This window comes from Rhizophagus irregularis, chromosome 30 (assembly GCF_026210795.1).
Source record: "Rhizophagus irregularis chromosome 30, complete sequence".
NCBI classification, from domain to species: domain Eukaryota; kingdom Fungi; phylum Glomeromycota; class Glomeromycetes; order Glomerales; family Glomeraceae; genus Rhizophagus; species Rhizophagus irregularis.
The window spans coordinates 2,620,297-2,630,807 of record NC_089458.1 but is presented as its reverse complement, the minus strand read 5'-3'; the positions used below and the strand labels follow the sequence as shown (position 1 = coordinate 2,630,807).

The 10,511-nt window shown below is 29.0% G+C and overlaps 4 protein-coding genes across 5 annotated transcripts; all 4 read left to right on the top strand.

The window, feature by feature from the left end:
* OCT59_021996 (uncharacterized protein) lies at positions 1–2,174 on the top strand (the record flags this gene model as incomplete). The annotated part of the gene is made up of 8 exons (XM_025313128.2): positions 1–135; positions 218–354; positions 457–466; positions 549–659; positions 743–1,024; positions 1,087–1,560; positions 1,634–1,824; positions 1,913–2,174. The coding sequence occupies 8 exons, from the start codon at positions 1–3 to the stop codon at positions 2,172–2,174; spliced, it is 1,602 nt and encodes a 533-aa protein (XP_025188180.1).
* Positions 2,175–2,741: 567 nt separating this feature from the next.
* OCT59_021995 (uncharacterized protein) lies at positions 2,742–6,613 on the top strand. The gene is made up of 3 exons (XM_025313129.2): positions 2,742–3,789; positions 3,940–4,156; positions 4,244–6,613. The coding sequence occupies exons 1-3, from the start codon at positions 2,854–2,856 to the stop codon at positions 5,557–5,559; spliced, it is 2,469 nt and encodes an 822-aa protein (XP_025188181.1). The 5' UTR covers positions 2,742–2,853; the 3' UTR covers positions 5,560–6,613.
* Positions 6,614–6,968: 355 nt separating this feature from the next.
* Positions 6,969–8,020, top strand: OCT59_021994 (uncharacterized protein). 2 transcript variants are annotated; one of them, XM_025313130.2, is made up of 5 exons: positions 6,969–7,110; positions 7,205–7,261; positions 7,330–7,437; positions 7,517–7,625; positions 7,705–8,020. In XM_025313130.2, the coding sequence occupies exons 1-5, from the start codon at positions 7,036–7,038 to the stop codon at positions 7,785–7,787; spliced, it is 432 nt and encodes a 143-aa protein (XP_025188182.1). In that variant the 5' UTR covers positions 6,969–7,035; the 3' UTR covers positions 7,788–8,020. The 2 variants fall into 2 exon arrangements, with proteins under 2 accessions (XP_025188182.1, XP_066005983.1); XM_066146885.1 differs by having other exon boundaries at positions 7,517–7,627.
* A 361-nt stretch (positions 8,021–8,381) lies between these two features.
* Positions 8,382–9,765, top strand: OCT59_021993 (uncharacterized protein). Its single transcript, XM_025313131.2, has 4 exons — positions 8,382–8,615; positions 8,689–8,818; positions 8,907–9,113; positions 9,206–9,765. The coding sequence occupies exons 1-4, from the start codon at positions 8,406–8,408 to the stop codon at positions 9,325–9,327; spliced, it is 669 nt and encodes a 222-aa protein (XP_025188183.1). The 5' UTR covers positions 8,382–8,405; the 3' UTR covers positions 9,328–9,765.
* Positions 9,766–10,511: the final 746 nt, after the last annotated feature.

Here is a 10,511-nt window from a genome sequence, read left to right as displayed (position 1 = left end):
ATGGCAGCTATATCTAAATTGATAACAGAGGGAATTAAATCACGTGTCCGTAGGCCAAGTTTATTCTCTAAACTTACGACAGTTGATGATCTTATCGCTAGTGGGTTCTTTAAAAATGGAATGCGCATGGGATGGGTAAATTAAATTAATAATTATTAGAATAAAAAAATTCAAAAAAATCTCTTAGATTTTACAATCTTTATAATCTTTTTAATAGTCTGGATTTACAGGAGTGGGATACCCAAAAGTAACACCAATCGCATTAGCGGAACATGTTGAAAAAAATAATTTACAGGGAAAACTTCGGTTTGATCTTTTTGTTGGCGCTAGTACAGCCTCTGAAACCGAAGATAGGTACGATTTTTTACATGCTTCCTTTTAAAGTTTAATTAATTGAATATCAATTTGTTAACATTTCCGATTTGCTGCGCCACATAAATATGTTATTTCTTAAAGATGGGCAAAGGTAAATAATTTAAAGTTTCATTTGTAAAAAAAATGCGTATTTTTTGGGTTGTTAAATTTTTATTACTTTTAAAAATGTTTAGAATGGAATGATAGCTCGTAGATATCCATATCAAGTTGGAAAAACCGTTCAAAGAGAAATCAATGCTAATCGTATTTTATTTGCCGACAAACATCTTTCGGAATTTCCATTAGTAAAAAGCATCGTTAATTCATTACATTTTGTCCTTAATTTATGTGAATTTATATTAAATAAATTAATCTTCCATATATCTAGGATTTGGTTTCCGGATATTATACCTTGGAAAAGAAGGGGAATGAGATAGAGAAACTTGATGTTGTTATTGTTGAAGCGACGGCTGTCACTGAAGAAGGACATATTATTCCTGGAGCATCCGTAGGAGCGACACCGGAAATCGTTCAATCAGCAGCTCATGTCATCTTGGAAGTTAATACAGTTTTACCTAATTATGAAGGACTACATGATATCACTTTAGGTAAATTTGCTCCATATAAATTCCCAAATTTGATTCAAAGAGTTGACGATCGTGTCGGAACGGTAAGTTAAATTAAATATGATATTAAAAAAAAATACACATTAATTTATTTATTTCAATATAGCCATATATTCCACTCGATAATGATAAAGTTATTGCAGTTATTGAATCTAAAAAACTTGATAAGACATCTGATAGTGACTTACAGGATGAAGTATCGCATCATATAGCAAATAACATTCTCGAATTTTTAGAACATGAAGTAACGATGGGAAGATTACCAATTCATCTTCTTCCATTACAATCAGGAGTAGGAAATATTGCCAATGCGATTATCGGAGGTCTTGCAGATGGACCATTTACAAATGTTGAAGTATGGACGGAAGTTATTCAAGATACATTTTTAGATTTTTGGGAACATCATAAATTAAGCTTTGCATCAGCTACAAGTGTCGCATTTTCACCTTCCGGATTTAAACGATTCTATGAAATGTGGGATGATTTAAAGGATCGTCTAGTATTAAGAAGTCAAAGTGTTTCTAATTCACCTGAAATCATTCGAAGATTGGGTGTTATTGCAATGAATACTCCCATTGAGGTAAAAAAAAAACTCTCTTGGTCATCATCTTTAATTTTTACGCGTTCTTATATTCTACTTTATTATATGTCAGTTTGATATTTACGGACATGCAAATTCTACACACGTGTGCGGAACAAGAATGTTAAATGGTCTTGGTGGATCAAATGATTTTTTGAGAAATTCTAAACTTAGTATTATGCATACACCGTCTACAAGACCCACCAAGATTGATCCAATAGGCATTTCATGTGTGGTACCAATGTGTTCTCACATAGATCAAACGTAAGAATCAAAATCAATATAATGATCAGTATATACTTTTTTTTTAAAAAAAAAGCAAATATGAATATTAATTAATAATATATTATAGTGAGCATGATCTTGACGTGTTAGTAACTGAACATGGATTAGCGGATGTTCGTGGACTTGCACCAATTGAAAGAGCAAAATTAATAATTGAAAAATGTGCACATCCAGATTATAAACCTATTCTTAAAGAATATTTTGATATGTCTGAAAAGAAATGTATGTCAATAGGTGCAGCTCATGAACCTCAAATGTTGGACAAAGTATTTAAAATGCATTTAAATGTTATGGGCGAAGAAAACACTATGAGAATTAAATCGTGGTGATCAATTATTAATTTTATTACTTTAAAAACGATAATAGTAATACCAGATTTATTAAGTGGAAATCAAATTTCTTTTTTTTTTTACTAATTTTAACACTTTTTGAATCAAAAAAAGTAATTTGATTATTATGTAACATATGTTTGTAAAATAAGCACGATCAGACTACTTTTAATATGTAGTACCGTAGAAAAAAAAAACAATTCACTTATTTAAATATGTAGAACAAAATAAATACTAATTTCTTTTTGGAAAATTAAACAAATTCATGTTGATGATCATTATTACTTTATAATTGAAATTTCAAATTAAAAAACCCCTGCCTATATGGGTATGGGTTTTACTTTTTATAAATACCTGAACCTCTTTAATGAGGTGATGGCATTTTTTTAGACATATATTATCGAGGCGCAACATTAAAGTGTATGAGTGTATATAATCCCGATATTTCCGCAGAAATCTTAGTATACCATAATTTAATATTAGTACAACATTGACACGTAAATCAACATTCAAAAATACAAAACAAAAACCTACATTTAAAATTTGATTAACATTTCCCACTTATATAAATAAATCAAAAGTGTTGAAATCCTAAAGTGAAGCGTTGAAAACGCGGGCATAACTTCCCATCGTTTTTTTTACCGTGACTTTTGAGACGATCTTTGTTCGTGACCAAAAAATGTCTGGCAATTCTAGAAAAAAAAAGGTTGAATTGTCGGGCACGTTAAAACAATGGTTGGAACCTCGTATTCGACTCAAACTTAGACATCAAAAGGGTTTAACTAACGAACAAGCTCGGGTGGATATAATAAAGGACACTTGTATAAAGATTTTGTCTCCACTCCCACTAAACGTCTTCGCAAGTGCGATTAGCCGATTAGCTCAGATCGACGAAATGGACCGGTTATATTTGATCGAGAGATTACTCAACATAACTCCAAATCCCGATATGGTTACAGGCGAAAGAGCAAATGACTTAAGAGAATTTTTGGTTGCTACTCTTTCTCCCTCAAACGCTGACGCTAACGGCGCTACGACAATTGAAGTTGCTCCACCCTTAATGGATGTAGCAAAATCTGTTTTACAACAATCTCACAGAGATTGGATTGGTACTCGTGAAGCGCTTTCGACATTCCTTAAGGAATGTACTGCAAAATTTAACTCTGAAAAAAACGTTTATATGGTTTATCCTCATTTATCCGACATTTCTAGAAAATTATTCTTAGAGAAAGAGCAGAGAACTGGTGTAGAATATTTCTTTGCATGTATTCAGAATGTTGCTGATTCAATGGGTTACAAATTTAAAGATCTAATTAAAATAGATGTTCCTCCCCGTGAAGGGGAAAAAGTTAAGAAGCTTATGAATGAATTCTTTCCAAAAGGAATACGGGTAGAAGATGATGATTGTATTAATGATCCCAATAATAATGTTAAACGACGTATAAGACCACCATTGCTTCGACCTCGATGGCACAATCAGCAACATATGATGCTTTTAGCATTGCAAAATTCTCCAGATTATACATTGGCACGTGGCGATTTAATTGACGCTGCTATTTCTTTGGATGAGAAGTTGAGTGCTGTAACAGGTTTACCACGATGTTTTACTGGTCAGGTGAGTTATATGAACATATACCAGCGGTTGAATTGGTAACCTGTTTGTATACCGATTTTATATTATTTCTTTATTTTATTTCTTTTCGATCAACTATATTTTCTTCAATTTAAACTTCTTTTATTTATTTTTTTTCCTTTCCCTATATAGACACCAAGAAATTCTGCTAGCGCCTGTTTGACAACAAATGCAGACAAATATTTTACAGTATTCAAGAAAGATCCGAATTCGCACACTAACTACTATAAGCTATCATTTATTCCAAACGATCTTGATGATGCCATCAAACATTATAGGCGGTGGATGAATGATATAATTGAACATGATTGGCCATTATGTTTTGGGAAACCTAAAAAATTAAAAACAGGTAAACGAATTTTTATTAATTTTTTTAATTTTTTTAAAAAAATATTAAAATAACCTTATAATACTTAATCGTAATTTAATGAAACAGTGCAAAATAGTGGACATATAGTTATGCTTAGTGTCGGTGCCGTAAGTAATCCTCTCCATTCGCGATGTCGTCGTTGTGTCGCAGAATCATCATGTGACACGAAATTACCAGCTTGCGGAAAATGTAAATCAAGAGGACACTTGTGTATTTATCCATTTAGAGCAGGTGTATATGAAAAAACTGAAAGGGGGAAAGTAAAATGTTCTACATTACCTACATCACAAACAAATCCAAATCCAAATCCAAATCCAAATCAAAATCAAAATCAAAATCAAAATCCACATCAAAATCCAAATCCGAATCCGAATCCGAATCCGAATCCAAATCAAAATCAAAATCAAAATCAAAATGGCGTAATTGATACACGTCCAGCTACGGCTACAAGAAATAAGAAAAAATTGCAACAACAAATTGTCGAACAACAAAAAAGGATGGAATCGGGAGATCCTGATGCATGTAGAGCTAGTTTACCTGATGAAATATTAGATGGATTAGATCTTTCAAACGTACCCAAAAGTTTAGATGATGTTGTTGAAGTCCGTCTTTCAACTATTCCAAATGCTGGTAATGGACTTTTTGCCAAACGTAATCTTCCAATAGGAACGCCTCTTGGATTTTATTTTGGTGTTCCAATGATGGAAGATGAATTTGATGAACGTAAGGATAAAGTTGGAAAAGCATCACATTATTCTATGAGATATAAACATACAATCCTTGATGCTACTGACGAGAAAGGTGAACCATTTACAAAACGAGACGGACCAATATTTTGTCCTTTTCATTTTATGAATGAAGACCCATTTGGAAATATGGTATTTCTGGAAGGAAGTGAAGTCAATCAAGTTATATGTTGGACGAAGCGAGATATTAAAAAAGGAGAAGAATTGTTTGTTTATTATGGAGGAGATGTAGATCGAGAACATTGGGGGCAAGCTGAAAATAGTGAGCAAGTTAATTGTGTAGGAGACAGTGAGGAAGAAGAAATTGAATTTAGTGATGAAAATGTAACGGATGAAGATGAAGATGAAGAATCAATTGATAAATATGAGGAGAATAGCAATGCAAAGAACATTGATGGCAATAAAATTACAGGAAAAAAAAGGAGGACCACACCAAATAAAAATCAGAGATCGAAGAAAAGAACAAAACGAGCTGTATCAAATAAAAGAAAGAAATCACAAGTTATAGAATCTGAATTTGGATCTGAAGAAAGTATAGAAGAAGCAGCAGCAGATGACGAATCAATGGATTATAATATTAATATGTATGATACACCACCACCACCTAAGAAAAAGAAAGCTGTTAAAAAACGATAAAATAAATATGTTCTAGTTATATAATAATTAATAGGATTTAATGGTAATGTGATGAAGGTAGGCTATAAATATATAATAATACATTTAGATTATTGATTTTTCATTTTCATTCATTTAATGGAAGAAATAGTTAATTATTTCTGATTTAATTGCATATAAATTTTATATAATTCGAAAGTTACCTGCAAGATTACATTAATAAATCAAATAGTATAATGTTTTAATGATTTGACAACCATAAATAATTTGTTTGTTGCATTTCTCTTTGCATTGTCACAAGAAAAATGCTTTAATATTGAAATTTTTATTGATAAGAAATCATCAAGATTGAAATACGAGAGAATTATATAACAAGAAAGTACAAAGAAAAAGAAATTAACTTTGTCGCTATTACAAATAATAAATATTTTTTAAAATGTACTTTTTTTTTAAAAAAAAAAACATCTTTAAATCTTTCTATATTATTTTTTTACACTGAAATTTTTTGAGGTAGTATATACAAAATAACCCTCACATTGTTTGATTTAAATCTGCATTAGACTAAATATGATACGTATGATGAATATGTCTTTTAAAATAATAAACCGTCATTCAATTCATTCAAAGAAACTCTTGGATTTGAAAGAAAATGGAGAGGGTTGTTGTTTCCATCAATAATTGGTATTGGTATAGCAGAAGTAGATGGAATGATTATAGAAAGAATAATAAAACATATTAATAACATGCACATATAATGAAACAAATGGCAGGATTTATTAAATTTCATAGCGAATATTAATCTTTAAATGTCGTTTAGGGATGGATAGAAAAGCGGATGAAAGATGGTAGATAATTTTTCTTTTTGTGAAAGAGGTAAAAAGGCGTTTCTGATTGATATTGACTTTTTTTATCGGTCCGGCCGAATGATTTTTTAAAGAGGAAAAAATAATTAATAGAGAATAATGTCAGTTTGTCTCCAGGACTTCTCTCGTTTATGGGTTGGAAATAATAAATTTATCGAATGTTTAGTCTATTTATACTCTATTAAGCTTTGAAAGATAACGCATTGTAGCACACCAGGGTCCTATTATTGTTTCATCCGTTATCTATTGTCTTAGCTTGATTTACCTGATTTATAATAACGTACTATTTTTCTTTATTTATTGGTTTATGATTTTTTCAAATCCCGCAACAACGGCATTATTATTGATTGATTGAATGGAAAATACCGTATAACGCCTGCATATATTACCTTGTCTTGTCTCAGTTAGTAAGTATTACTTTTGATTTATGCAGCTTTTGTGGATATTACCAGGGTACTGTTTAAGGGGAATATTATAACGGGGGTATGGTTTCATCAAAAGTAGTTAAGATGCTCTCATTATGGCTCACTTTTTTATTACGCCCAAATTACAAATTAGCATTAATTTGGCTTATGATCTGCGTTTTTCGCGTTATAAACAAATTCTACACATTTACACTATAATTTTTGGAATAATGTCTTCTAATAAAAGAAAAAGCTCAAAATATATTGTTGATAGCGACGAAGAAGCTGGTTTTGAGGAGGAGGAGGTCGTTTAATTTGCTTCAGTTATATATACTTGTTTTTTCTTATTTTATTTTATTGACGCGAATATTACAATTACATATATTGTAATCAATATAGCAACAAGTTGACGATGATGAGGAGGAAGAAGAATTTGAAGAAGTTGATGAGCCCAAAGTATTTTTCGACTATATTTACATCTATCATTATTTATTATGTGTATTTTACTAATATTAAACAAATAGGCGAGTAAAAAAGGCTCTTCTCGAAGCTCAAAAAAAATTAAAAAAGATGATTCCGATAGTGATCGAAGTGATCGAGGGGAAAATAGTGCCGGAGAGACATATTTCAAAGTAAAAACTCTACTTGATAATGTAATAAGTTTGTTTTCTTTTTTTTTAAAAAATTTTTTTTTGACCATTTATAATTTAGTTGTCTAATAAAAAAAGAGTGACCATTCGCGAATGGAAAAATATGGTTTTAATTGACTTTCGTGAATTCTTCGAGACTAAAGACGGGAAAACACAACCAACAAAGAAAGGTGTGAAAATTGATTATAAATGCTGCTTTTCCTTCACTTATAATTTCAATTAATTGGGTTTTTTTGATTTAATTGAAAGGCATTTCTTTACAACTGGAACAGTGGAATAAACTGAAAGAGTTAGTTTCTGACATCGATAACGAGATTAGAAAACTAAAATAGTCCTTGTTTCTTTTTTGTCATTATATTGATTTCTTTATCTGATTATAACTTTGATTTTCTTTAAGATAAATTTAGTTTAAAAAATAATCAATTCTTTCGTATAATGAAACTTGTAAAATATTCATCTTTTATACTTTTTATACTCAAGATTAGTTTCTTTTTTGAAATATCGTTGACTTTAAATTAAAATATAAATTTTTGTAAAAAAATTTGTTCTATTCCTCACATAATGTAAAAAAAAACGTAAATTCAATTTATTCTTAACTTTTTTAATGAGTGATCTCTGGTTCAACTTTATCAACTTTATCAACTTTATCATGCATGAATTTAAATAGTTATATAAATTCTATTTCAAATGATTGATTTAAAATTAAAAGGATGCCTTTGTGTAATCGACGAGCCGTTGTCGTATAGTGGCAGTACATCGCGTTGTGGCCGCGCTAGCCCTGGTTCGATTCCAGGCAACGGCAAGATTTTTTTTCTTTTTTTCTTTTTTTTTTGACTTTACCATCATCATTGGACAAATTGACATTATCCAATCAAAGTGTGCAAAGTTTCCTTTTTAAGATTTCTTCAAAAAATTTCCGAAAATTTGTCAGTAGTTTTTTTTTTGCACAAATGACACATTATTCAGTAGTTTCCTTTTCCTTACTCTTATTTATTCTTTTAACCATATCTAATGTAGTAGCGGGAATAAAATTCGATCTTGTGGCAACTCCTTCAAATGCAATAACACCGAAATGTGTTTCGCAATACGTTTCTAACGGTACTTTAGTAGTAGTCACAGTTAAGGCTGGAATTGGCTACAACCAGAGAGTTGATGCAGAGGTTAGTAAGAGAGGTGTATTGTGCCAGTAAAAAAAAATAATAGTAATAAATTGGTCACCGATATAATTTTTAGATAACTGATAATAGTTCTTCTCATAACGAATACGGACGTAAAAGAGATATAGATGGAGAATCTCGTATGCCTTTTACTACACATACTGACGCGGATATTTCGGTTTGTTTAACAAATATTTTAGATGACGGCAAGTTTCATTGATAATTAATAATTTTCGGTATATTTTTTTTTTCATCAGTGATCAATTGTTAATTTGTCTTTTATGTGTAAAATAGGATTCCGTCCTGACCCAAAATATCATCGTACAATTGATTTGGATATTGATGTAGGTGCTGAAGCTATTGATTATAATGCATTAGCTCAGGCCGAAAAGTTAAAACCTATGGAAGCTGAATTAAGAAAATTAGAACAAGTTGTTCAAGAAATTGTTGATGAAATGGAATATTTACGGAGACGTGAAGCAAGAATGAGAGATACAAATGGTATGTGCATTTATTCTTTGATTTTTATTTCTCTTAAGAGTTGAATTTCTTTTTTCTAATGTGAACCTCTTTTCATTTTTTGTCATTCAAAGAATCTACAAATGAACGTGTCAAATGGTTTAGTCTTGGCAGTATGTTTGTACTCGTAGGTTTAGGAGCTTGGCAAATTTTCTATCTCAAGAAATTCTTCCAGAAAAAGAGATTAATTGATTAAAAAAAATAAATTATAATTATATTTTTTATTCTTCTTATATTCCAAACCTTATTTTACCAATTAGATATAATAATAGTTTTGTTAAAATAAGACCTAAATTTTTAATGATTATTTGTCAGATTTAATTAGTTGTAATTTAGAAAAATTTCATAAAAAAAAAAATTATTTCTTGCATAAAAAAAATAATAATAAATTATTTTATAATATTAAAACAAAATATACTAACTGATATATAAAAAAACGAAAAGATAGAAATTAGGAAACTTCCGGAATGAGATATCCCGAAAAAAACAGGCAGAAATATCACATTTGAAAAAAGTTAATATATTTATTGCAATGTAAAGAAAAAGTGATAAATTTAAAATCCTTCTGGATAATAGCATTCTAATTTCATTTATGAATATAGAAACAATAAAATGGCATGTCTGATACTTATTTATCTATAATAATTTTAATTATATTAATTTATATTTCTTTTAAACAATCTATTTATTTAAATAATGCATTTTTAAGAATACTAAATATGTTATAAAGGAACTGCATATAATAAAATATTATTATTTGAATTAAATATAACTTAATAATTCAATTTTATAAATTGTTATAAAATTATTGATATCTAGTAATTGTAAAAATTGAAATATAACTTATTAAAATCATTTTATAAAATATAAAATTAGGACTAACTTTTAGCAAATTAGCCCATTTTTTAAAAATTAAAACTTAAAAATTAGGATTATATCCAATTTTAATGAACTTTTTTTTATTTTATAGCTTTTATTGAATTCTATTAAAAAATGTTTTTAAAATTGGATTACTGGATATTAAAATATTTGCAAAAAATAATTTTTGAATTGATTTATATATAATTTATTTTGTAATTACAAATAATAAATTAAGAATATACCTTTTCTTAAAAAATAAATTTTTTTAAATAAAAGGTCAATTATAAATTCAAAAGTATAAAATTAAAAGCTAAAAATACAGATAGTACTTTAAAATAAGTCAAGTTAATTCAAGTTATTGTTAAATTAAGTCAAATTAAGTCAAATATAAATTAATAAATTTACAAGCATCTGATATTAAGTCAATTTATAAATCAATTTCTGATAAGTTGAGTTGAATTCGAATTAAATTAGAACTTAATTCAATTTGACAATAATTCAAATTAAGTTATTATTATA